Below are 27,324 nucleotides of genomic sequence, written 5' to 3' on the forward strand. Positions count from 1 at the left end.
ATTAGGTGGACATGGAAGGAGCTAAAACTAAAGGCCAAGAAATATAAATATATAAATAATACACACACACACACACACACTCACACACATACATATAGTAGCTTCTTATACTAGTTACGATCACTAACAGAGTGAACCAATACCAGGACATATTTAAAGGAACAAAATGTCTCTGAGTGTGATATATACAATATTATATGATATATACATTTTTCAGCAATGTCTTAACTCTGGGCTGATAGATGATGATGATGGTGATGGTGGTGATGACACCTTCTACATAAGATGTTTTATCTGATGCTTCATACATTACTTTGCCTAAGTGATGAACGAAGCACAAAAATCACCTTTTTAGGGCCTTCATCAGTTAGTTCCTTCTAGGATAGCGCTAAAATTTTGTTCCTTAAAGATAGGGTATTTAAGTTCAAAACGGGAAAGAGGCCTCATCTTGAGAATTTTTCTTTTTCTTTGAAAAAGGCCAAGTATTTGTAAAGCCTTTGGTATTTTAAGGGCTAAGAATCTGGTACCTACCGATGTTGTGCATCCTGAGACCTCATTTCCAAGGAGCCCTCATGACTGCGGCGTGGGTATGTGACTGAGTCTCTCTACCAAGTGTTTTAAACAGTTTTGTGGGAAGTCTTAAATGATTATAGAGTTAAATCTACTTACAAGACTTGAACATACTAGTGTTTTTTCTAGCAACTAGAGAGGTTAATGGTTGGTCAAGATATGCAGCCAAATAAAGAACTGTGCCCAACTGGGGCGGGCGTTCAGCCAGAACGCACCACTGGGGGGTTCAGACGGCCCCTCCCCAGCCCCTGAGAGTCATTAGCCACACCCGAGAAGTGATTGGCTTCTCCTGCCACTTGCCAGCGGAGCATCCTAGTGATAGAAAGATTTTTAATACTTGGGCAAATACCAATTCTAATAACCTTGGACCTCTGTGTCCCGTATATGCTGATATTTGTGTGTGTGTTGGGGGGGCACTGGCTAATTATTATCAAAACAAACTCAGTAGTGTTTCCTCTGATTGGGGATTATAACCCCAACCTGTGAGAACAGTTCCCTGAAATATTTGATGTTCTGCAAGTGCAGGAAGGTTAAAGGTGAAGGGTGACGAGCAGGGACCCCTGTGGTTCAGAAGCAGTAGCGCCCAGGTCTCAGGATCCGTAGGAAGTTTTCGAAAGACAACCCCAACTAAAGCGAGAGAGCTGAATCTCTCTAGAACTTGTCTAGAGAATAACCCATAAGAATTCTTCTGTTTTTCAATTATGGATTGCTCTTCTGAATAGTTTCTAATGTTTACAGGAGTAGAGAATTCTTCTGAAGTGAAACCATTAAATTGGGGTTATCAAGGATTGACTCTTGGGAAAGCTATGAAAACGGGGTGCTGTTGTGATCCCAGTGCTGTATACTAGCTTGTGGCTGCTTTTAATTAAGAGAAAGGTGACGGTTAATCCTGCAGTGGTGCTTCCTAAATTAGGCTACCTGCCGCTGTAGAGTTAATGAGTTGGCCTCCCTCAATCATTCATTCACAGCCATTTACTAGGCACTCACTCTTGGCCAGACACTGTGCTAACACAGAGATGAATGAGACCCAGTTCTAATTCAGCCTTAGACTTAAAACAGGATTTTCTTCTAAACATAAATCACATTCCCCTTTCCCCTGCTTGCCTCTGCCTGTGTTTATTACACTTATTTTTCCCGACATGAACTGGTTACTTCTCTTTAGGAGAGTAATAGTAAATGAGATAACATTTTTTTGAAATAAGCTTTTACACAGATCAGCAGTTTGGGGTGAAGCTTCATAATTTTTAGAAGCTAACATCTAATTTAGATAGTAAAGTCTATATTTTAATATACTGGGCGCTAGATGCTGAAGCAACTCAAGAAAAAAAAAGACAAAAGTTTTAGTACGTGATAATCAAAACCTAGAATATAAATTTGAGCCAGTTAACAAATTCAGATCTCATATCTGAAATCTTTCTGCCTATTCAGTACTGATCTGTGCTCTGGGTACCTAAAAATACACATATTGAGAAATTAAAACTCGACGAAACATGTCATTTTAAAACTCCAACAACTGGCATCTTTCATATTTTGTTGGCCAGATTTCAAACAGTTTGACTTACTTGAAGAAATTGGCTCTTATACACCCAAAACTAATAGAGTAAATGTCAAGTTTATCTCATTTTACAAAAATGTAAAAAAAGACAAAGTGCAAAAAAATTTGGTTCATGCTCTATTTTTTGAAGATCTATGATGTATTTAAAATTGTCAGTATTAATTGATAGATAAATTGGTCTTTATCAAAATTTAAAAATTTTGTGCTTCAAAGGACACTATCAAAAAAGTAGAAGACAACCCACAGGATGAGAGAAAATATTTGTAGAGCATATATTCGAGAAGGGACTATTATCCAGAATATGTAAAGAAGTCTTACAACTTAATCATAAAAGTAATTATATCACTAATTCATTAACTTTCGATAGTGCTACATCTTCTGGGGTATTCTGGGGACAGATGTTTGCTGAAATGTGAGGAAGAAGGACAATTTAGGGCAATCACTGATCCCTTATCGGTTTTGCCACAAGTCTCAGTTCATCCCTGCAGTTCTCCTGGTCAGAAGGCACTGATGGTGGCTACGATAGCACGCAAGGCTTTCGCAGCCAAGCCCCAGCCGTCCTTTCCAGCCTCTTCCCCATTCTCTCCTCCAAGAACACCATGCCATCTGGCCAAGACGGCCAGTCTAGTTGCTCTCACCCACAAGGGCCTTTCCACACTGCCTTCCTCATGATACTCCAGCCCTCTGGAATCGGACCCTTCCCACCCTTCTGCCCACTGTCCACCTGGCGAGCTTCCTCTTCCGTGCCCAGCTCGTCTAACATCTTTCTGTAACTGTCCTGAAGGATTGATGACACACACCTTCATCTGCGTGTCATAGAATTTTGCATCTACCTTTCATCTCCTTATCCTCGGCCATAGCTCAGTGCCCAGCGATAGGACGTGTTCAGTAAATGTTTCACTGATGGATTGTTAGACTGGGTGGAGCCTCAGCTTTGAAAAGAAAGATGGAGAGAGGCATAAGTGGTCCCCCTGGACCTGGAAGAAAGGGGTCTGACTCTATCTGGTGTATTTCAAAGTGAGGCAACAGAAACATGCTGCAATGAAGGCCCGCTGGGTTGCTAATGGAAGGACTGGTGACCACACAGGTTCCCAGACTTCCCTTCCATTCCGAGAAATATATTCCAGCTGCCAGCCTCTGCCATCATGCTTGGAAATGATTGTATTTGGGTTTGCATATCCCCCTCCTTTACATGCTTGGGACTTAACCCTCTAACAAGTGCTCCTGACTCATTAGCCGGTGGCTTTCCATTCCTGTTAACCAACTTTCCATCGAATCAGCGTGCACCTTCAACCGCATGCCGTTGGAATGACGCATCTTACTGCTCGCTACTTTAACCTCGTTCCACTTGAACTCAAACCTCTCTTTGGGAAAACTAAACCTTATGTCACCTTTGCGAGCCAAGTTGATAAATTGAGTTTGTTTCTTTTCGTTTCTCCTTTTTGATGTACCTCCTTCTGGTTTGTTGTTTTGAATTTTTATTACGCTTGCTTTGTTTCCTTTATCGCTTTCCCTTTTCTCATTTTGTTTTCTCCATTCTTCTCATTGGAGGCAATGAGCCGTCCAGCGGCCGGAACTCCCCTCTCCCCTACCGGCCAGACAGCCGCCCTCTAACTCCAACTTACGCTCAGGCCCCTAAACATTTCCATGTTCCAGGTAGGAGCTGACACGGTCTATGTCATGGTGTCCTGTCACAGTGTAGAATGTAGCCTTGTCACCTCTGTCTCGTGTCCATTTCTCATGCTCTTTCAATTGGGAGTCACACCGTTGACAAACCCTAAATTGCAGGATCTGACCTTTCAAAAGTTTTGTGTGTGAAATGCCAGGAGTGTACTGAAGGTTTGAGTTTTTTCAAAAATTTTTGAAGGGGGGGTTGGGAGGCAGAGAGTGAAGGAATGAGGGTTGAGTTGTTTTGTTCGTACTAAAATTTTAATTTTCCCTTTTATAGTAGTGCCTTCTAAGATATCACTCTGTGGTTTGGTGTCATTGATCAATTATCTCAATGACAATCTAGTTCCCTTTCTTTTCATTCTAAAGACTGAACCATAGCGTCACTTCAGAGTACTTTTATTTTTCCTGTTTGTCTCCAATGTGGAGAATCTTTCCATGGACTTTTCAGAGAGATATAAAATGGGATCAATTAGGTGTTTCTTCTGCAGTGTCTAACTCACTAACCACCTCCCGAGCCCACAAAGATATCTTGCAATTTAGGCTTGGTGCTGCAAGCTTCGCTGTGTAGTCACAAACATTTGCTGTCACTGTACAAATAGTAATTTGCATCAGGCACTGGAAAAATCAGAACCCGTCAACGTCATAATGTTGAAGGTCACCTTTATTTGTTAGGACAAGATTGGCCATCAGAAGTCACGATACGACTTTTTCATCAGAAGTACATAGTTTTGCTTCTTTCAGCTACTGAAAAGGGTTTAATAGATTACCTATTATGTTAACATTAGTGTACATTTTTTGGAATCTGTAATAGTTTTTTCTTTTGCATTCCGAACTTACCTAATAAAACAGAGGAAACGTCAGTGAGATTCATACCACTAAGATAGGACTGCTTTATTTTTTTAAGTTTCATTGAACCTTGAAAATCAGTGTTACACATTAGAACATAAAGAATGCATTTAGAATTCCCCACCAAGATACAGTAGCCAAGATTCTGGAGAAACAAAGCTTTTAAAATTTCCTGACTATCTGCACTCAAAGTGAAATGGTAGCATAATCAAATGGGGTCCTGTATAAACATATGAATATTTGGCATCTCTTTTCTTTGTTGTTTTTTTAAAATTTGGCCAGTAGAAGTCAGGATTTCTGAAGTGGTACATCAGACTGACTACCCTTGCACACAAAAGCGTTTCTGTGTTTTAGAAAGGACTCTTAATTTGACTGCATTGCTTTCCACTGTTTCACTCATTTAGTTGAAAAGTAAATTGAGCCACTGGTATTTACCAGAAGCTCAATTTCTAGACAGTAGCAATTTGGGGATTTTCCCCAAACTGGTTACGTCTTCCTCACCATGAAAGTACCTCCACTGCTTGCACTTTTTCCTGTTTTAATTTCACTTGTAGTGAAGTATGTATTTGAAATAAATGGCTCATGAATTAATTACATCTCTATATATCCTAAGATGTATTACAAAGGATTTCATATCACTTGTCTATAGTAATTCGCTCATTCCTGTAATTTCTTCTAGTAACTTCAATCTTTGTAATACAAAAGTTAATCTTCTGGGTTCTTTCTGTTCAAGAGTCTTCAGTTTGGTTTGCCTCTTGGTTGATCTGTTTTTCCCATAATCACACACCTTTGCTTTTCATTTCCACAGATCAAGGGACCAACATTTACCGAAAACCACCCATCTACAAACAGCATGGTAAAACCCGCTTTCCTCCGTGTAGCTATGTTAAGTAGCAGCCTCAGCTGAACTTCTCTTTGCTGTCATCTGAAAGGCTTATCTGCTGCTGCTTTTAAGACTCAAACCGGGGCGCCCAGGGTGTTATGCCTTTATGTTCACCTAAGCTGCAAATATTGTGCAATTGGTTTTCCTAGATGGAGAACACTTAGCTTGGTCAGGAAGCTTCTAGCTCATTTCTGAGCCCATCAAACCATGTATCATTCCATTCATAGAGAAAGGGCAGTAGAAGCCACACAATAATTCACAAACACCCTACCAAGAGTTTTTTGTTTTTTCCTTTGCTACTAAATAATTTAACTAACCTCGATAATAACTTTGATCAACTTATAATTTGTTTAACTAAAACTAGTGAAAGTCAGTTACCTAGAAAAATTAATTTGACTAAGCCTACATCAGCTTGGCTGTCCTGTTTCTTAGGGGGCATTCAGACATCTGTGCCCTGATGGTGGAGGGGACGTGACACATGCTGGAACAGAGTCCTAGCCCTCGTCCCATCTTTTCACTTAACCAGCTTTGTGATTTAGGATATCACGGACATAATTTCTCTGTCCCTCAGTTTTCTCATCTGTAAAAACCAATGAGTTAGGCTAGTTTGTCTCTGAAATTCCTGCAAACTGAGAATCACTGATACGGATTTATAATTGTTTTCCTTTTCTGGGAATGTGGAATTTTAAAATCCAGGATATCATATTCCTATATGTAAATCACACTTTCCTCCACCATTATTAGGTCTCTAAAGATTTATCTGCCATACATCTTTGTGAGTGGATAGAAAGCCAAGATTGGTCTTCAGGTGATATCAGAAAATTATGCACAAATTGTGCCTGGAAATTTGAAGGCAGTTGACATTAATGAGTCCTTAAAGTGTAGGATATATGAAAAGCAAATAAAGTTGAAAATGCAGAAGGAAAATATTTCAGGCCAACCTTCTAGGGAAAAACAGAGAATGTATATATTGTAATGATTCTAGAACTATGATGTTTTCCCCCATCTGTTTTTTTTTTTTTTTTTAATATTTTACACCGTGTGCTTGCTTTTTAAGTTTGTTAACATTGTTTTTGTTTGTTTTTTATGGTTTAATGTCTTCTCACCCACTCATTAACATGTGAATGTTTACTGACTTCACCAATTCTAATGCGTAAGTACTGTTTGAAGTCATGCTTTTTTTTTAAACTTAAGAATAAAATTCTCAGTTTGATTTATCAATTTAGAGATTTTTTTTTAAATTCTCAAATCTCTAGGCCCTGCCTCTCTAAACAAAAATGAGTAATTAAAACTAAAGATAGGATAATATTAAATTACTTATTTAGAAGGGATTCATTGGCTTCTCGAAATTTACTTTGACTTTATTCTTTACTCTCTTTCAGACTGTTATAATTAGTTAAAAGTAGCACAACCAAAGCAGCACTTCCCAAAGGACAGTCTCCAAAACAGCAGTTCCATGTGATAGAAATAGATGTTATACCAAAAACTGGTAGCTGTGCCCTGATGCATTTGGATGATGCTAGATTTAAATAACGTCACGTTTTTTGGGGGGTTTTTTTGTTTGTTTTTTTGGTAATGCAGAACTCAGTCTTTAATCTGCTAACACATTTTGTCCTTCTTTAAGAAGAGGATATAAAGTATGCAGTATTTTCCACGCTGATTTTTTTTTTTTCTCATGAGGTTAGAAATTCAGAGAAACACCGCTCCATGCCTGGCCACGATTTTATTCCTTATTATTATAAAGGGCAACCTTGGTCAAGTTGCTTCGGCAAATTGAGACCTACAAAGTTTCTCCAAGAAAGGGGAATGGGATGGGAACTGAAGATTCAAAAAGTTATTTCCAGATTTAAAAATCTGTGAGCCCACTGAGGGGGAAAGTTTTATGTGAAGCGTTATAAATATTTTTGTTTTTAAACGTTTAGTAGCATCCCAGGTCAGTGTGCACACTTAGCTGGAATCAGGAGCTGACCATTTATCCTGGTTTGTTTTGCTCCATCTCCGTTAGATTTGGGTCTCTAAGCCAATAACTCCTCCTCCAGCAAAGCCATTAAGAACTATCTGAACGATGCTGCTGCTCTTCTGGCTTTTGTTGTTTTAAAGTCACTTGTATGTGCAGACCCTTGAACCAAACAGAGAGTGGGTATGTCCAACCTAAGTCACGATGTGAAATTCCTGCAAGTGGGTCTTCCCATTTCCATTTCTCTTCAGACTCAAGGACACATATATCACATGTAAGGATTAAAATGAACTGGATCAATATGTTTGTAGCAGAGAAGCCACAAAGACAAAGCCAGCCAGCCCTTTTATGATTAACAACTACAGTCAAATGACAGTGTCATGCTTTTAACTTAACTCTGTAATTTCAAATTACTGATTCAAATTTCTAATTGCTCCAGAAGAGTATTGCCCAATAGAACTCTCTAGGATGATGGAAATGCTCCGTAAATGTGCTGCCCAATGTAGTAGCCACTGACCCCACATGGCTATTGAGCACTTAAAATGTGTCTAGTGCAACGGAGGAACTGCATTTTAATTTCAATAATTTTTTCATTTAATTTTATTAATTCCTATTTAAATAACCACGTGTAGCTGTTATTGGACAGCACAGCTCTAGAACAAGGTTTTGCAGCTATAGAACAGCTAGATGTAAAAGGAAGCTTAGCTTCTGACAGAACATCAGGAAAATGAGCTGAGGTGTCTCTAGGCACCACTGAGTGGCTGGGCAATCGCGAAGGGCGAGCCCCAGAGCTTTCTGGAGTTGAAACTTTTGCCAGAGCACAAGAAAACTGTGTAAGTGGGTTTACCACCACGGCCTTGCAGACCGGTAGCTAAGATCCCCCTGATTCCCGCCTAGATGCAGCTGCCTTGGCAGCCCAGAGCAAGTCTTCAGAAGACATCATCAAGTTTTCCAAGTTCCCAGCAGCCCAGGCTCCAGACCCCAGCGAGATACCAAAGATTGAGACGGACCACTGGCCTGGTCCCCCCTCACTTGCCGCCGTAGGTATGCGACTCTTACAGCTAAGCCAAATGGACAAATTGCTAGGAGATCTCGAAATGAAATGCTTAAAAATATGCGAGAAAATGTGTCCTATCGTAAAGATTTTTAAGAAAAATATGACCAAGAGGTAGAATAGTGGATAGAACTGATGTGGTTTTAATGTGTGTACAAAAAGCTTCAAAGTTACAAACACCCAATCACCAGAGCCTTACTCTAACCAAACCACCAAGATACAGAACTGGTCTAAAATGGATAACGTGCATGGACCCTCAAATTTATCACTGCAAAATCATTAACTCTTGTGAACACCATTGAATCAAAGCCTCTTGGCAAGAACATGGTCTATATAATTAGAACCTAGTGGGTGAATTTACCGAGTGTCCACAGAAGCGTGACTTCTTTCAGTTGAATTTGTTTTAGACTATTTCTGAATTGTAATTACAATTCTCTTAACAACCAATCTTAACAGTGAAGCACTTTCACTTTTCTTCCTAGGTTATGTTCTCCATTACTAAGAGGGCTCTTACAGAGCGGTGGGTGTTCTGAAATATTTATTCCTGGTGTAAAGTTACGTGATGTTACATCTATCATTTCCATGAATTCTGTGCTAAAATGTCACGTTTGAGTCTTTCATTCTTTGCTTTGAACCACAAATTTATGCTTTAGAATTGTGTCTGTCTTTACCATTTTGTCAGTCATGAAATCACTTGACCTAAAAGCAAACTCAGAATCTAATACAGAAAATTTAGCGAGTCGGCTTTACAAAGAGATGGCTGTCTTATCACATTTCCGTTGACAACCTAAAAGGCCTTCAATTTTCCAAACGTTCCAAGTTTTCTTCATCATGCTATTTTTTCATTAAGTTATTTTTGGAATAAACTTTTACAAGCCATATAAGTGGATTTTAAGGCAATTTGTATAGACAGAAATAGTCGAAGGAAAATCAACCTCTTGGGTTCCTTATTCACAAGTATTCTATACATGACTTTGACTTGAGACATATATTGAATTCTTCCAAACTTGTCTATTAATTTTTATTAGTGTACAATAAAGAGAGACTATTCACATTGAGATTTATGATTTTAGGAGCCATCATCAGCTTTGCCGTGTCAGTCCGTGCCCTCCTGGCAGTTCGGGAGCTTTGAGGTTCCCAACTCAGTCACATTGTTAAGTGGGGACACTACAGCAGCCATACTCTTGGGGAGAATTAATATTTTGTTTTTGAAACTGTCATCACTAAATAGTTGAAAGCTCTTTTGGATCACAAAAATGTAGACAATTTCTGGTCCATTAATCAAAATAAGAAAAACAGACTATTAGTTAAAGTGTGTTTTGATTAGATTAACAAGCTTTCCTGTTTCCTCCCATAGCCAGATTCATCCAAGCAATTTAGGAAAAACAATAATTATCTTAATTTTCCAACCATAGACTCCTCCGTTGTACTCCCTGTCTCTTTTTTACCAGGAAGCTTAAAAATTGTACATGGTTTGCTGTATTGTACTGAAGTAACTTTTTAGCTGTGTTGCTATAACAGTTTTTATTGAGTTTGATTAACAGAAAACTTTTTGTGACAACTTTTCAAAGGATTGAGAAAAAGGAAACATGAGAGACCCCTCCCTTAAGAGAAAAATAAAAAGCATACTTGTTAATGAATTTATGAAGGGTAGAAGACAGGGTGATATTATGATGGCAAGTCTCTATATTCAGAAAAAGAGGAAACTATAAGATTTGAAAACTCGTCACATGAGAGTGACTCTCTTATCTATTTAAAGGCATGTAGATGAATCTGAATGTCTCTCTATTTGAAAATAATTGACCGCAGGGACCTCAAAATAGTAAGTGTAGATGCCCCTCCCACTTACTACAGAGAGCACTAACCAGTCCTCAGTGGGATGACCTTGACCCAATCGCAGTGGCAGCCCTGCATTCTAATCGAGCAGACAAATTATTGAGAGGCCAAAATGCTGCCTTACTGGATCACACATTCAACTGGTTTGTCAAAGAGACCCAGTGTCTCGAGAAATCAGCCAATAGTGCTGAACTGGTAGTAGGCTCTTTTTTCCCTTGTGCTGTTCGTTCATGTTCAAGACCACTGCTGACTTTGCCAGCCTGACAAGTTGAGTGCAGGTGGACTAGTCCCTTAAGAACCCCTTGCCGTGGGGCTGATGTGAGAAGTTGTCTTTGCTGTGGAATTAGGAGCTGACATGAGACGCAGATCTAGTGGGAGAGAGGAAGATGATGAGGAACTCCTGAGACGCCGGCAGCTTCAAGAAGAGCAATTAATGAAGGTTTGTCCTTAAACTACTTTGCGGCAGTCTTCATCAGTCCTATTCAGTCTATATTTTTTAAACGGTTACTATGGGCAGGCCACGAAGATGAGCAAGCAGTGGTCCCAGTGCTTAAGGGTTGCAACTAGTGACCATAACAAAGCAGAGTACGCAGTAGGTTCTGGGAGAGATCACCTGGAGGTTGGAAGTCAGACGGGCGCGGAGTGTTGGGGCTTTTGCAAGGAGAGTGAGACCCTGTGTAGGGCATGTGTGAGAGTGGTGTGTGTGTTGAAAGGATGCTAAAGGGCCAGACAGAGCCAAGGTGTATACCCAGGCAGTGCAACGCCTGCCTTCCCTCCTGCAGGCTCTGTTGACATTTTTCCCTTGGGATCAAGCATTTCTCCAAGTCTTTCCTTGGGACTCCTAGGACCTTGTGTGTATAGCTAGGCCAGGAGAGAAGGGATAAAATAGACTGCCACGAAGCAGCCCTCATTATACCCTCCCACCTCTGACATGAGCCTGCAACATCCCAGAAGACCCATAGAAGGAGAGCCAATTATGGCCTTGGGTAGGGGGAGCCAGGAAATTGTAAACTCTCCCGCCAATAAAGAACTGATGAATCCCATCATAAGACACTTAACAAAGATAATGATATGGGAAATGTACCTGATACTAGTTATGTGGAGGGGTAGGATACAAAGTTGCATTTACAGTATGATCCCAGTTTTATATAACATGCGCATGGAAAAGTGATGGATATAAATCAAAATGTAAATGGTTATTTCTGAGTGGTGGATTATGGGTTGCTCTTCTTTCCATATGAATTTGCTAAAATCTACAATGAGCACGTATTACTTTTTTTGTGTTTAAACAAATCAGTGTAATTCCTTTTTAAAAACTATGCCCAGCCTCCCCTTTCCACATCACAAATCTGCACATATTCACACATGCCTCCTGAGGTCACCTGCTGGCACTTTGGGGGAGGAAAGGGAGGGAGAACATTCTTCTGACATGGTTGGTGCCTGACTTAGGGAAATGGACCCTTGACACTGAAAAGGCTGAGGGGTTAAAGGTCCAAAACCTGGCCCACCTCTTCAGGAACGACCAGACTCTGGGACTATCTGCATCCAGCAGTCTCCCGAGCCAGGAATTTCTTGTGAGACCTTCAAAAAAGAAATTGCATTTCCATGAAAGTAATTGCAGACTTTACTTTCATTTTTCTTTTCTTTGTGACCAGCTCAACTCAGGCCTAGGGCAGTTGATATTGAAAGAAGAAATGGAGAAGGAGAGCCGGGAGAGGTCATCCCTCTCAGCCAGGCGCTATGATTCTCCCATCAACTCAGGTGAGCATTAGACCCACCGCCTCCCCTGAGCCGAGGGCAGCCCACCTGCCTGCAAGGAGCCAGCCTTGATTGTTCCAGGAAAGGCAGGGCCACGTCTGCTGGAACCCACAGAGCACGCTACAGGAAAAAAAGTGTGGGAAACCGACTTCACGTCAACTTGGCTTATATGTATGTCATAATTCTTCCTTAAATGTATGTTTCCGTCCTTCTGGGAATGGGGGAGCCCTTAGAGGACCTCAAGGATACACATCAGTTGGCAATAGTCGTCTCAGAAGGAGGCAGCGTAAAGGAACTCCAGATAGAGAACAGGATGCTTTTGGACTGTAGAGAGCGTGAATAATGTTTTCGAAGCATTATGATTTTATATTAACATAGTCAATACAAGAGCTGAAGACAAACTGTGTTCGTGGTACTTTGAAAGGCGATTACTTAGGTACTGGGGCCGAAATAGTCTATCAGGATGGGTTCCCCTGCTTATATTTGTCAGAAGCCAATTCTCTCTTAACCCACAAGATTTCTTCTCCGGTGTTCTGAACTAGTGCATAATTTCCTGAGCGTTCCTTTACAACTGTGTTTAGTGTTTCCTATATGCAAGCATTTTTGCTAAACATGATTTCATTTCATCTTCACATTGTGACAACAAAGTAGGTGATATTATTATCATCCCGTTTTGCAGCTCGGGAAGTTTAAGTCACTTACCCATTGTGACACCACCAATGACCAGCAAAACTCGGATTTAGGAGTCCAAATATTATAACCCCAGAGCCCACCCGCACTCTTAACTGGATGTCCTGCTGCTTCTCATAGACGCCTCCCTGGCATTGATCTTGGATTAGGTGGTGAACTAATCTTTAGAGTTCCGTCTAATTCTGTGGTTCTGTTCTATAAGAGTATATGGCACTAGATCTACAAGGACCAAAATATGAAGACTTAAAAAGATGAGATACCATACCCAAAGATGCCCAAGATGCCCAGGTGTTAAGTAGCAGAGCCCAGGTCTGCTTTCCCCAAAGCCCAGCAGTTTGGGAGGCGTCCATGCTGTTGGTCGATGAGACCCCCTACCCCAGGCATCCCCAGGGGTCCAGCTGTGGATGGCCAGTAGGTCTTGATAACTTCCATGGTTGCCTTTGGGTCAGTGATTGCCACCATGCCAACGGAGGCATGGGCTTATGCATCCCGATAGCCCTGGGTTCAAATCATTGCTCAGCTATTTACAAGCTGAGCGACCTTGGACAAGATACTTAACTTTTCTTAGCTCCTATGTCTTCTTCTTTAAAATGGAAATAGTAACAGTGTTATTAGTGTTGTATTGAGGATTCAGAGAGAAAGTAGGCAGAGCACTTCTCCCTTACCCTCCCCTCCTCGGTAGTATCACTGCCCACCCATTCCTGCACACCCAGTATGGTGGCATTTGGTGAACATTTGAGCCCAATATTATTTAGATTTTTTTTTTCTAAATCTTCTATTCTGCAAGGTAGAAAATACACTGCCAACTTCATTAAAGGATCAAACTTCCGGTTTCCTAACCATGGCTTTTTTACCTTTTTCTCATTTAGCTTCTCATGTTCTGTCATCTAAAACCTCCTCCCTCCCAGGCTATGGAAGAAACGGGCTTCACCGGGTAAGATTTCTTGATCAGTGGTTTCTGAATTTATTCCTTCTTCAGTCCTGGTTGAAGTGCTGACATATTGTCTGAATATGTCTGATATTATGATCTCAGTGTTGGAATATAATGAAAATTACAATCTTCCTGATCTCCTGGTAAATCGCTTTGAGTCACGGGCAAAATAAACTATTTCTATTGAGAGAAAGAGAAATTGACTTTAGGTAAGCGAATAACCTGTGTAAGTTTATGGGAAGACTAGATTAAGTAATATGGTGGCAAATATTTCTACCATCAAGCAAAAAGTAATTACTTGACTCATGATCTCTGCTGTAAAAAGACAGAAGAAAGTTTGTTGAAACCGCCCTCCCCATAAGGCGTGGAATAAAAGTAATGGTGTCATTACGTGGAGAAATGTATTTTAATTTATCAGCAAGAGGTACCTGCTTACCTTCTGAGCAGTGGCATTGAATGTACTACCAAAGACAAAGAGATTTTTCAGAGTAGTAAAAGAAGAAATAGGAGAGACAATTGTGAGCGTCCAGGAATTCAGCTTGGGAAGAACCCTTAGGTTTTGTGAATTTTTTCTTCCTCTTCCCCTGACTCCAAAACGGTCACTGTGGGGTAGATGTTCTAATCCTGTGTTTTTCCTCATTTCAGCCTGTTTCTACAGACTTTGCTCAGTACAACAGCTACGGGGACGTGAGCGGGAGCATGCGAGGTGAGGGCCTGCAGCCACACTGTTGGCGACGATGGCTGAGGGGAGGAGAGGCTGTGTGATCCCAAGTACATTAGCTGGGCTCATGCTCCAGTCCAGGGGTATCCAAACTGCAGCCCGCAATCCGTTGTTAATAGGCCCGCAGCAAGTTCCAAAAATATATCTAGTTTACTTAAATGAACCAGGTGAGGCAATACGTACTTCACCTCGAGTGAGTGGCCCGGCTGTTTGTGTATTTTACCGCATATGGCCCTTGGTGAAAAACGTTGAAAAAAGTTTGGACAGCCCTGCCTTAGTCCATTCTGAAGTGGGATCACGTCTATCCTCTGTGAGCTCACAGAGCCTTTATTAAAATCTCAGAGGATCTCTAGTGAAATGAGACCACGAGAAGCTAGTTTGTAAGAATGAATTTGTTGCTCCTACTATGTGCTGAGCACTCAGTGGGGGTCCAGCGATGGCCTCTACCTTCAAAAATGCATAAGGCAGAGTAAAAGAGAGAGAGAAGCTCCGTGTCACAAGTGCTCTGATTGGAGGTGCAGATTGAAGGCAGAAACACCTTCAGGGTGTCTGGGAAAGTCGGGGAAAGGAAAAGGTGTTTTAACTGATAACTAACACCAGAGCAGCCACATGCTGGCTTCAGGGAGGCAGATGGGCAGGGTGTGCCGAGACCCGGAGCGGGGAAAGGACATGGGTCATTGGGGAATTACAACAGGATGTGGTCTCTCTGCATGTTTGCTTGTCTTTCTATGGTCTTTTCCTTCTGATCGTTTCTTTTTCTTTCCTTTCCAGACTACCAGGTATGGAACACTGTCTTTCTTGAGTTGGCCACACCAGCACAACAGCCATTTTTCAATCCAGATGTGTGTTGCTGCCCCAGGGCTTCTGTTTAGAAGATGCTGATTTTGGTTGAACTGTGTCATCATTAGTCCATAGCCGTGAGGAGCAGGGATGCCTGTGTACAGACCAAGCTTTCCCTGCAGGCCTTGGGGACATGGCATGAGCCAGGCCAGGTGTCGGAGGACTCTCTTGCTCTGGCTTTGGAGTGTCCTCTCTGGGGTAGAAGTGGACCAGCATCAAGGGTCCATCCATGGACAGTTTATTTTCTTTTAGTTGCAGTCACTCAGCATGGTAGGCCTTCCCTCCTTTGAAAAGAAACTCCTGTCTGGGCCAAAAGGAAAGAGCTGCTATGGTACTATTCCTTTTTTCCTAGAACCGAAACCTTGCAGCGTTATAATGGAGAATGCGGAAAGGAAAAGGATGCAAAGAAACCTAAGATAAAAATAAGGAATTAACAATCATAAACTTGGCAGTGTTTTTTGAGATACCCTACGCTTTCTTCATACATGGACCCTAAATTCGGGGATTAGTACTAATAAGCCAGGATGTCTCCGCAACTTGATTATAAAAGAGCAGTATCCCTGTTCTTACTCAGCAAGGATCTTGTTTTGAAAAACCCGTAGTAATTAAGATGGCATCTCTATAAAATGGCGATGAGGCCATGAGACCCCAGGAGGGAGGTTTGGGAGCGCCAGCTTCCCTGCTGTCCTGTGCTCCTTGAACCAGCTTTTGTGTTGCAGACCCTCCCGGATGGCCACATGCCTGGAATGAGAATGGACCGAGGAGTGTCGATGCCCAACATGTTGGAACCAAAGGCAAGTGCTGCTGTTCTCTTTGCTCTCATATGGGGATGACAGCCGGGACATAACCCTAAAAAGATTTGGTCTTCTGTCTTTTCACCATTCTCAGCCTGGTGAGGCCCCCTGGGCTCTAGGCTGGGGCATTTGACAAGCCATGTCATAAAGCACCTTGCCACCCTGCTGGCTTTGTCACACCAAGTCAAGGTTAAGCCCTCACAGGGCTTCCCAGTGAAGTACCTGCACATCTCCTATGACCTCGATATTAATGTGGCCCTTCAAGGCCATGAGCACTGCAAGCCATGCCCAGACCACTCCAGACTGGGTGACCGACACATCCCAGTTTGCCCAGGACATTCCCAGTTTAGCCCTGGAAGTCTTGCATCCCAGGACCCTCCTCAGCCCTGGGCAAACTGGAATGGTCGGTTGCCATACCTCCAGAGGTGTCCAAGGGCCATGCTCCATGGGGACCGTAACTGGTGCTTAGTTCAGTGTATCATCCACCAGAACACTGCCCTGGGCCTGCCTGGCTCCATGGGTCTGAGAGCCAGTCATGGAAGCAGATTGTCAAAGTATAAATAAAGGTATCCTGCCGTATAAACGACTAACAATGGCAGGTAATTTCAGTTCTCTTCTCATTTTTACTTTCATCCCCAAGACGTAGTAATTTACATTCTTTCACACTGTAGACCTCTCCCAAGGCACAGTGCGTGAGACACTGGTGGGGAGTTCATTCGGAATATGTTAAGAACCTAGCCCTGCATACTGGAAACTCGAGAGAGGAACACCCATCACTTAGGTTCTCTAATTAGGATCTCTAGAAGCTCTGTCTTGGGAGTACCAGCTTTTAGGCAGATTCCGCTTGTTAATAAAATGGACAGCCTTGTTCTAGAAGAAGTGTTTTTCTTTACTTCTCAGATATTTCCATATGAAATGCTCATGGTGACCAACAGAGGGCGCAACAAAATCCTGAGAGATGTGGACAGAACCAGGCTGGAGGTAAAAAAAAATAATAATAATAAAATAAATCTAGTCCCAACTGCAAATCCCTGTGCATTTCCCCTAAGAAATGTTTCGGTGAAGGCAAGAAAATGAAGAAGATCGTTTTGTAGGTAGAATTAAGAGATAACTTTGGAGGAAACCCCATATTTACACTTAAAAAGATCAGCATAAGTAAAATCCAGGAGACACAGCAGGATTTCAGCCATTTTGTTTGGAAATGTGATGCTGCCACCATTATGGCTGGTGGTGTAGAATGGAGTCTCTATGCCTCTTTAGGTAGCCCCAGATCCTTATCTTTCCCCGAGCCTGGGCTGAGTTCTTTGAGAGGGGAGGGAGTGCTCAATAAAGAGGTTTGTGCTGGACAAGTTTCTCTCCTGGCTGCTTCCGCGTTCCTCGTTGAGGGTTATCTGACACATCCAAGACCTCCTTAGACATGGAAGACTGATCTTTGTACTTTTCTATCTGAATGATTTTAATTAAGAAAAGCTCTGGCTGCCAGTCTCATAAAGAATCACTATTTTTCCCTAACAAAAAGCAGTACCTTTGTACATGAGGTCAGCCTGGCACAGAGAATAAAGGCGCCAGTATTCTAAGGGAACTTTTCTAGGAGGGATGACAGATGGAGGCTCTCCTCAGTAGGCCAGGCATCCATCCACCTCACCTCCTGTGGCTGAGCCAGGAGGAAGCCCGGGGGCTCCCGAAGGACCCCTCTGAAAGTCTCTTGCTCTGGCTTTCTTACTGCTATGGTCCATTTTCTCTGCATCTTCTCAACGTCCCAAAGACCTGAAGTAGAGTCACCTCCAGCATAATAAATCACCTTCCTACGTCCCATCACCATTCTGTGTCCTTTTAATAATCATTAGTACTCTGCCAGCTCTCTTGTTTGGTGGGGAGGGTGCCTCAGCTGGCCTGACCAGGAAAGGAATAATAACTGGGTCCAGTCAGTGCCTGTTAACCAGCCTCAGAGGTACACCCCTCTTTCGTCATTCTGCTTTGCTCTTCAGAATGATTGCTTGTAAACAGAAGAGCAACTCTCAAAGTCATCCATGTGGACCTCAGGACTGACCACAGTTCTTTTCTCCCCCTGCAGCGCCACTTAGCCCCAGAAGTGTTTCGGGAAATCTTTGGAATGTCCATACAAGAGTTTGACAAGTTACCTCTTTGGAGACGCAACGACATGAAGAAAAAAGCAAAACTCTTCTAAGGTCCCACGCGTAGACAGCAATTAGAAAAAGGACTAACTAACAATGGCGGGGACACATAGGATGTTGTATTAAGGCCCCAACTTGATTGGAGATTTTGCCAACACCTGTCCCTCAGCAACAGCAAAGAGGGGAAATCTGATTAAAACACTCATGGGCCAAACATTGGGCCAGCCAGCGGCAACACTTGCCAAGAAGCAATGGGGTAGAAATTTCTATGTTCCCACACTCGACAGTAGTGCTCACACGCGACCTTTCTACGTCACCTAATGTACCCAACAGGAGCCACTTCTTTTGTTTCCCTTTAACTGTTGTCCAACAATAGTGCTGACTATGGATAAGAGCCCGCAAGTGTCCTTAGGATGCCGCATGGAACACAACAGCTGTCCTAATTCCAAAGTATGAATATATTTATTATGTAGCACTGTGGCTAAGGAGGAAGAGCCCGAGGGACGTATCCATGTGGGAGCAGCCATTTTGCACACGCCTTTCCGCACTGCCTCCTGCAGCTCTGCCTGTGCTCCAGCAGGACGGAAAGCAGAGTTGGGGAACCCAGTGGCTCAGTCTGAGTGGCCAGAATAGCAGCCAGAATCATTTTTAACAAGCTCCTTCTTCTCCACTGTTTACTAGAACCTGGTTCACAAGTTACTTAGGTATTACTAATAACAACAAAAAAAGTTTTTTAAGAGAAAGAGAAGGAAAGGGAATGAAAGGAAAATCTCCCTTAACTCTTTTTCTGCTTCAGATAGTATGCTTCATTTTTTCCTCCCCGCCAAGAACAGGAGCTGTCTCAGGTCCCCCCCCACTTTGCAAAGAAAGGAAAGGGAAAAATTGTCTCCAGATTGATCCAGTTGCATGCTGTTAGATGATCTTTGCCCAGGGGCCATAGCACTCTAGGCAAAAAGAAAGTCCTGTGTCCCCCCATTGCAAATTCATCCTCCCCATAGCCTCTGCTCTACTTCTAACATCCTCATAATCAGATCATGTCCACGCTGGTTTAGGGTCTTTTTAAGGCCTTTTCAGTAATAGGCTAAGGAAAGGCATGGTTTTCTATTTTAAGTCTCTGCAACTCCAAGGTAGATGGCCTCGAACTGATTTAATTTGGCCGTTTCAGCTTTCCTTCTCGCTGGCCCTGTTGACCTCATGGTGTGTATGTGTGCGCATGCGTGCGTGCGTTGGACCCACTGACATATTTTGCAAACGGCTCGGATGGGGTGGACCTGAAGACGCCAGCTCTTCCTTGGTCTGCAGCCAGACTGCCGCTTGCAGTTTTGCCTTCACATGTCAGTTGCCTCTTGCTTCATTCGGTATTTCTGCTGTCCCATCTTCTCTCTGACCTCTCCTGCAGCTGGCAGCCTGTGGGTCCCAGCCCTTGCTTTGCTCTGGCAAGGTGTGAGGGGTGGGGACCCCTGTGTATTCCCAGTGTTTTCCTCCCACAATCAATGGCAAGGATGGCCAAGTGGGTCCCAGCGCTAGGCTTCTTTTCATTATGGGGCTAATAAAGGACCCTGAATGTTTTCATTGGTTGATGAGGGATGCCCCATGCAGGGCAAACATCAATATAAGAAGAATTGCAACTAAAAAAACTAAAACCCCAAATCTGCTCCCTCAAATGAAACTCTGCTTTTCTTGTGTCTTTTGAATTCAGTTCTGCATCCAACTTAGAGGAAAGAAAAGCTTCTTTCCATATCAAGCATATTAGCAAATTTAAATAACACACCGCCAGCAGAAGGCGCCAGCTGGAGGGATGGGTCACGGGGCCACCTGCTTCTCCTAACTGCCAAATCCAGTACGTGGGCTACCACGCACTATCCGTTTTGTTAAACTGGGCTCAGCATGCTTGTTCTCAAAACGTCCAGGCCGCTGCACCAGGGGTCAGAGTTCTCTGCTTGAACCCCGCCCTGCACTGCACAAAAGAATTCCAGTTAACACAGTCAAATGAACGCGGACTGTTTAGGAAAGGAATCCGACACACGGCACGCTGATTACGGGGAGTAAAAGAGGCCTCTGTGGCAACAGGAAAGTTGGAGCTTCCTTGAAAGTTTCTTCCGGAAAAGCCAGCACACCATTCAGTCTTCCTGTGTGATTTATGGTGACATGTGAAGCGCCCTGGGAAGCTTGTACAGATAGATAGCTGTGCAGATTTTGGTTTGGGTTAGTTAGGAAATGTTCGTAATGTGACTTTTTTCAATAATTCAAGATAAACGGCCTGTTCTCTGAAACCTGGAACAGAGAAGCTAGAGTTAATGGGTAATAAGGTGAAGAGAAAAAAAAAAAAAAGAGTAGTTTTTATCTGTCATGTCCTCTAGTCTCTCCCCCTCCTCCCAATTGCGTTGTTCCCAAGCTGAGTTTCCTCCTCTGAGGTGAGGCTGGACCAACTCTCTGCCCTCACCCTCTCCATCTGGTTCTGCCAATCAACTCTACCTGGAGAAGTCTCACTTCCCAGGTGATTGTATCAAATCAATGTGCTTTTGCAAGTTTAAAACATTCAAATTAACCACTTTTGATCAAAACTCTTTTACTCAAACTTGGTGTGAGCGTTCTCCTGTGTGTGGAAGGGGCAGGCGACCTTTCAAAGGTGGGCTCATAGAGCCCTCCCTCTGACAGGAAAGATGGTGGAAGGATATTGTACCCCATGTCACCGGCCCGTCTGTGTCCTCTAAAACAAGTTCAGTTGTTACAAATCACCTCTTCAGTATTTCTGGTCACTGTTTAATCAGTACCTCCTAAGCCAGCTTTGATTGTATTTGATTTTTAAAAGCATTTTCTGTTGTTTGTCAATATGCCCTAAAACTCACTCATTAGCTCTTGAAGAATGTTCTACCCAGAAAAATAAATCATTTTGGACTTGAGAATTGCAACAACACCACCCTATAGGGATGTACATTAAGGGACCCAACTATGTTTGTTTGGTTTTTTTTTTTGAAAAGAAAGTGAAACTTTTACTTTGGCATTTAAAAAAAAAATCATTACCTTTCCATTTTCTGCCTAGGAAACTACCTATGCGGAGGTGACAGATGCTCTTTGCATATGGATTGTTTGTTTTTATTTGGGCAAGATTAATTAACGGCAAACTCAAAAAGGAAGGAAGAGGAGGTCAGTTTAAACTGAAAGAAACTTTGTAAACATGTGTCCACAGCAAAATTAAACAAATCCAACATTTTCTGATGCTTAGTGTAATTGAGTGGCGATTGTTATCATTAAATGAAATTCTTCCCCAGAGCATCTCTCCCAAGAGGGAAGATCCCATGAGTCACTTTCCAGGCCCATTCACCAAAGGCAGAAGGAGACGATACTAGTACACTGACTAGTATCAGTGGGAGAAAGGTGGGGGCCGCTTAACCATCACATATGCATGTTTCTTCACCCTAGGGAAGAGAAAACAGGGGTCCACAAAATTGTGATTCTGTGGGGGTTTATGTACAGACTCCTCTGGTAATGAATGTGTGTGGTTTCTATGAGTGGCTGGCCATCCTGCATCAAAGCTCTCTCAGTTCTTTTACTTTCAGTTGGGTTTATGGAATTTTTTTTCAAGTGTTGGAAGACCCACCGTCCTTCCTGCCCTCCCTCCCCTTTCTGAACTATGAAAGCAAATATTTGGAAGAACTGCTGTGTAAAAGATGTGTTGTGTCCCCCGTGGAAGTGAGTGGGTGTCCATCTGCACCCCGATTACCACATGCTAGTCTGCAGAGGCGGCCAGTGGGCCCACGTGGCCGCGCTTACGATTCTGACCTGCCCCACGCTCCTGTTGCAAGTAGCGCTCGCCGCTCCTCTGCGTTCTGTTGTGCTCACAACTCGGAATAAAGTGTGTGCTTTATTCGTAAGTGCCTCCATGCTGTGTTTCCTTTCTTGTTCCCCTGCTCCCTTGAAAGGTTGGTCCCATTTGAAGAAGTACCAGCCCTGCTTCCAGTAACCCAAACAAAATCAGCATCAAACCAAAGCCTTAGGAATGTGTTGTTATCACGTAGGAAGGCCGGTTAAACGGGGAAACACAACAAAATAATCATGGGGTATTCCAGGACTGTCCAATCATCCGGACCCCAGTGACGAAGTCGACTGAAGAAAAAGAATTGAATAGAGCCGTCGCACTGGCTGGTGTTTGATTTTGTCTGTGACACAATCTCATGTTTTAGACAAGGCTGTGGGGTTCAGGAGGTTTGAGGACAAAAGCTGAACTGCCATGAGTGTGGGCCATTTTACTAAGAAACTAGAACACAATGGGAGGAAACCATCTTTCAAATCTTGGACCTCCCCTGCATTATCACATTTTAAATGAAGAAAGCCTCCTAGATTTTGATTTAGTTGATCTTCACTGCCAAGATTTGGGGGTTGCCAGAAAATGAAAGGATCTATTTGTATTCTAGACGGCATACTCTGCTCATGGCCGTTCTCCTGTGTGTCTGTCAAGCCTACTGCCTTAGTTAATTCGGGCTGCTATAACAATCCCATAGACAGGGTGGTTTGAACAACACACATTTATTTCTTACAGTTCTGGAGGCTGGAAAGTCCACAGTCAGGGTGCTGGCAGATGTGGTGTCTGGTGAGAGCCCGCTGGGTTTGTAGGTGGCCTCTTGTCTTCTGGTTGTGTCCCCATGTGGTGGAGAGCCCGGAGAGGAAGCAGGCTCTCTCACATCTCTTATAAGGGTATTAATCCCACCGTGAGGGCTCCACCCTCATATCTGCCTTCCATAGGCCTGCCTCCTAATACCTTCCTATTGGGGGTTAGGGTTTCAACATAGGAATTTGGGGGGCATGCAGTCCAAACACCTGTCAGTGGTGCTAGCACTAGCATTCATGCAGACCCTCACCCAGGAGCAGGAAACAGGTTATTCTGGAGACAATTGGCACATGTAGTTCACTACTGTAGAAAACGCATCAAGAGGCCCGGATGGCGGTCTGTGTCCTACTCACTCAGCCTCCGCCCACACCAGCATCACACTTTGGTCCATAATGACCGCAGCCAGTGTCCATCTTTAGTCCTTAGCTCATGCTCTCTGTGGCATTTGCCACAACTGATCACCATGTCGTTGAAAATTGGCTCCTGCCTCACTTCATTGGTTAGCAAGCTCTCCAGACTCTGTTGGGAATCCAGGGCCCTTCAGGACCCACCCTGCCTCGCCCGCTGCTCAGCGTCCCCTCCCCAAACGCCCCACCTTTGCATCTTCCTCTCCTGCTCTTCCAACCTACTCAGTTCCGGAACACACAGTGCCCTCTCCCACCTCTGCAGCTTTGCCAGTGGCATTTCTTCTGTACAGCGTCCAACTCTTCAAGGAGGTGGAGAGCAGAGAGCATCTCGCCCCCAGGAAAGAGGTCATGGCAACTCTGACTATTTAGAATCTGACTATTTGCCCGTAGCTCTTTGGAGTTACCAGATGGCTCTCCCAGGGGCTCCCGTGCCCTAACTCAAAGACAAGCCTGAGTCCACACCCTCTCTATCAGCCTGTCTTGATGGGCCCAGCCCAACCTGCCCACTACATTCTTTGCATGTCTGTGGTTGACATCACTTTTGACACTTTGCAAGTGTTGCCTACTACTGCTGGCTTAGCATGTGTTTCTGCTCCTCCATGGAATTGTAGTGAGATCTTCTCTCTATCACGTGCAGGGCTTTGTGTTAACTGTATCCCTCATGACAGCCCTGCAAGACAGATCATTGTCGTCCCACTATACAGGTGAGGAAACCAAAGCTCAGAGGCCAATTAAACACGCCCAGTAACTCAGCCAGTGAGCACAGAACTGGGATTACCCCGGTTGGTCCCACTTCAAATCCCATGCTGTTTTTCTCTACACCCCACTGCCTTTCACCTCCCAAAGGCAAGGACTGTGTCGCCCACTTCTAAACCTCCCAGGATGCACTCACAGAGTAGGTTCTCAGGATGAGATTGGCCTGTTCCTTTTAGTCTGGCCACGAGAATTTACCACCAAGACACAGTTGGGGGATACTCAGTAGCTGTGCATCTTAAGGCTGTTTGTTTAGCCTCTCTGGACCTCAATTTGCTCATCTGCAAAATGGACAAAATAATACCCGAAAGAACATCATTGCTAAATTATGATAACATGTTGAGCGCAGTGCATGACCCAGCACAAAGTAATTGCTCCAGAAATTTGCTGATCTTTATTAAGAGTAATTAGCCACTTAGACTTGAATAGCTCTATAAACTCTCTGAGCTCCAGTTTCCTCATCAGCAAATGAGGAGTGGATACCCTGCTCTGGCTGTCTTACAGGGTTGTGAGGCCAAGTGAAGTCAGGTGAGTGCTCAGACCCAGGAAAACATGATGTTAGCAGATGGTATGGGGTAACAAGGTTTTCTTGGTATCATTTTAAGTAGCTGAATCATTTGAGAATTTTAATTTTTGTTCTGGGCTTTTTTCCCCCTCTAGCCTTTATATGAATACTCCAGCATAAAGCAAGCCCACAACTTCTAGAACAACCCTCTCTCTGCGCAATAATTGTCTAAGATTGAGCTGCCCTGAAGGTATCCTAATGAATTCGTAAGAGTAACAAAGTATTACATGGCAATTGAGTGCAGGCTATAGAGTCAAACTGCCTGGGTTTGAGTCCAGCTTCCGCAATAATTAGCTGTATAACTAGTGACTTCTCTAAGCTTCAATTTCCATGTCTATAAAATAGGAATAATAATAATGATACCTACCTCAAAGGGTTATTGTGAGAATCACATAGAACAGGACCCAGCGTGATACAAAATAAGCACTCAAACATTAGTTTTTATTAATAAAGATGCTGCCATGTAATAAAGACATTATATGTCCAGTCCTGAGCCTCGTATATTACATGGCTTATTTCACATAGCTCCTTACATTCACCCTCCACCCACCTCCACCTCCCCAGCTCCAAGCTCAGCATATGGGTAAGTGTCATGCAGAGAAGGGCTCAGCTGTCCCCACAGGCACTGTGGCCAGCCAGGGTGGCAGGCTGCTCAACACGGAAACCTCCCAAGGTTTCCCGGCTTGGGACTCAGTTCTTCCTGAGGGATTCTAGAGCAGTCGGGCCCACTGTTTCCTGGGTGGGCAGCATTTCCCTAGCCTATGTGAAGGACCCTTAGAAACAGCAGCTGAAGAACCGGTGGGACTCATTCCCATGAAAGATGGCTTTGGTTCCAGAAAGATCTTTCCAATTGTAAAACTCACTTCAAAGCAATCAAAGGCAGCAGAGACCGAGCTACCAGTCCTCATAGTTATTGGGGACATTTCCTAGGGTCCAGAAAGCCACCATCCCTACTCAGCCCCTCCTGCCCATCTCTGGAAGGGGGCGCCTTCTCCCGCAGAGCCCAACAGCCGTGCCTGGGTATGTCGCCAGCCCTGCCCTGCTGGACGTGGCCCATTGTTGTCCGGAAAGCCCTGGGAAGGGTGGAGACTTGTTGCTGGCAGCTTTTAAGAAAGCCCATGCTGGTCGAAAGACTAGTGCCCACAGCTTCTGGGACTCGCAACAGCTCCCCTCCCCTTTTGATGACCTGCTTCCACAGCCTCAATTCCTTTCTCCCCCACACTAGGCCAGGACAATGATTTTTTTTTTTAAAAAAAAGCGTCCTTCCACTCCTACAGTGCTCAGGGGGAGGGCTGTCACAGGTTAGGCTCTGGAGGAGGGTGTAACATGACCATATTTATTTTACTGTTTTAATCTCAACTTGATGAAAACTGCTCTCCAGGGCCTGCCATTGTACTGAGCACAACAGCAGCCCCGGGAGAGGCTTTTCAGTGTTTATTTGTGCTGTACCCCTGCTGCTGCCTCTTAACTCAGCCCTTCCCTTTAGATAAAAAGAAAGTTGGCTTGCAGAGCCCTCCCTCCAAAGCAGAGGCTGTTTCTGCCTTGTCCTTAGGTGGTTTACAGGTGGGCTCTCCCAGGACATCCCACAAGGCTGGAGGCAGGGCCGAGCCTCTCAGCTGTCAGACCCAGAGCTTGGGAATCAGGCTCTGAACTCCGTGAGTCCAGATGCTAAGAGGAGGGATGATGGTGGTACGATGGCAGCAGGTAACGTTATTGGAGGGCCTCTGGAGTGCCAGGTGCCGGGCTCAGGAGTTTGTAGAGATTATTTCATTTAATCTGTGACGGGTAAACCCAGGACTGAAAAGTGAGTGGGATTCTCACTCTTCCCACCACATCCAAAAGCCACATTCCTCCAGGGCTACCTAAGCTCTCTGGGGTCTGGACTTCAGCACCTGGTTTTCTAACAATTTGCCCAAAGGACCGTCTTTGCAAAGACTGATACCAGCCCTTCTCAGCAAAGTGGACTCTGCCCATGAATAACATTTTGTTCTAAACTGGACAGGTGCTGGCACAGGAAGCATAAGTGAAAAGTTTAGGCAATATTGATGGCAGTTACACGCCCATCAGATAGAAGTAAGAGTCCGCTGGATTTCCCTGTGTTGTTTTGTTTGTTTGTTCGCTTGTTGGCTTGTTTTTAATAGAACAAATACTCCCGTCCTTCACATACAGCCAAGGCATTTCGGACAAGGCAAAGTAAATTGCTAGTCTTTATTAATCATTACTTTAATCAAGTGGTTTCCCGTGAATGTGGCACTTTCGCAAGCATCGCATGTGACCCCCACAAGCAACCTGGGTAAGTGTCGTCCTCAGTACAGAGATCAGAGGTTGCCTGACTTATTCAACTCACATGGGGAGTTGGGGGAGGAGCCAAGATGTGGACCCGGGTCTAATTGCAAAGCTCACGCTTCAGTCCTCAAGAAGGTTCTGATTTGGTAGGTCTGGGGTAGGAGCCGGGAAGCTGTATCTGAAAACAAAAATGTAAATGCTTCCAGGTGATTCTGTTGATCAGCCAAGTTTGGGAAGCCCTGCCCCACACGGTGTGGTCTCCAGCCAAGTGTGGAACTAGTCCGTGACTAACCAAGCATCCATTAGTAGGCTTTGTCACTCACTGTCACCCTAATTCATGGGACCAGAAGTCAGACCAGGCCTAGGAAGCCTGGCCTTGCAGCGAGGCCTCCAGTCTCATGGCCTCCCTAGGAAATCGCTAGCATCTTCCTTCAGCAGAGCAGGGCATCCAACCCTCAGAAGA

At 43.8% G+C, this 27,324-nt stretch overlaps 1 protein-coding gene across 21 annotated transcripts in view; it reads left to right on the forward strand.

Annotated features, from left to right (window-relative positions):
• Window positions 1–22,116, forward strand: part of ABLIM1 (actin binding LIM protein 1) — a 290,923-nt gene extending 268,807 nt beyond the window's left edge. For 5 of the 21 annotated variants that reach the window (XM_074339011.2, XM_074339008.2, XM_074339003.2 and 2 more), the window contains 8 exons: window positions 3,677–3,781; window positions 5,451–5,498; window positions 8,380–8,526; window positions 10,720–10,811; window positions 12,028–12,133; window positions 13,690–13,754; window positions 14,397–14,457; window positions 15,244–16,033. In XM_074339011.2, the coding sequence (XP_074195112.2) occupies window positions 3,677–3,781; window positions 5,451–5,498; window positions 8,380–8,526; window positions 10,720–10,811; window positions 12,028–12,133; window positions 13,690–13,754; window positions 14,397–14,457; window positions 15,244–15,344 (725 nt within the window). In that variant the 3' untranslated portion in view covers window positions 15,345–16,033. Of the gene's footprint in view, window positions 1–3,676; window positions 3,782–5,450; window positions 5,499–8,379; window positions 8,527–10,719; window positions 10,812–12,027; window positions 12,134–13,689; window positions 13,755–14,396; window positions 14,458–15,243; window positions 16,107–17,006; window positions 17,088–18,180 lie in introns of those variants that run through there. The other 16 variants (XR_012498399.2, XR_012498397.2, XR_012498398.2 and 13 more) reach the window with 12 other exon arrangements.
• Window positions 22,117–27,324: the final 5,208 nt, after the last annotated feature.

The sequence above is a fragment of the Rhinolophus sinicus genome, chromosome 15, assembly GCF_057876585.1.
Source record: "Rhinolophus sinicus isolate RSI-liver-muscle chromosome 15, RSI-T2T, whole genome shotgun sequence".
Taxonomy (NCBI): Eukaryota; Metazoa; Chordata; class Mammalia; order Chiroptera; family Rhinolophidae; genus Rhinolophus; species Rhinolophus sinicus.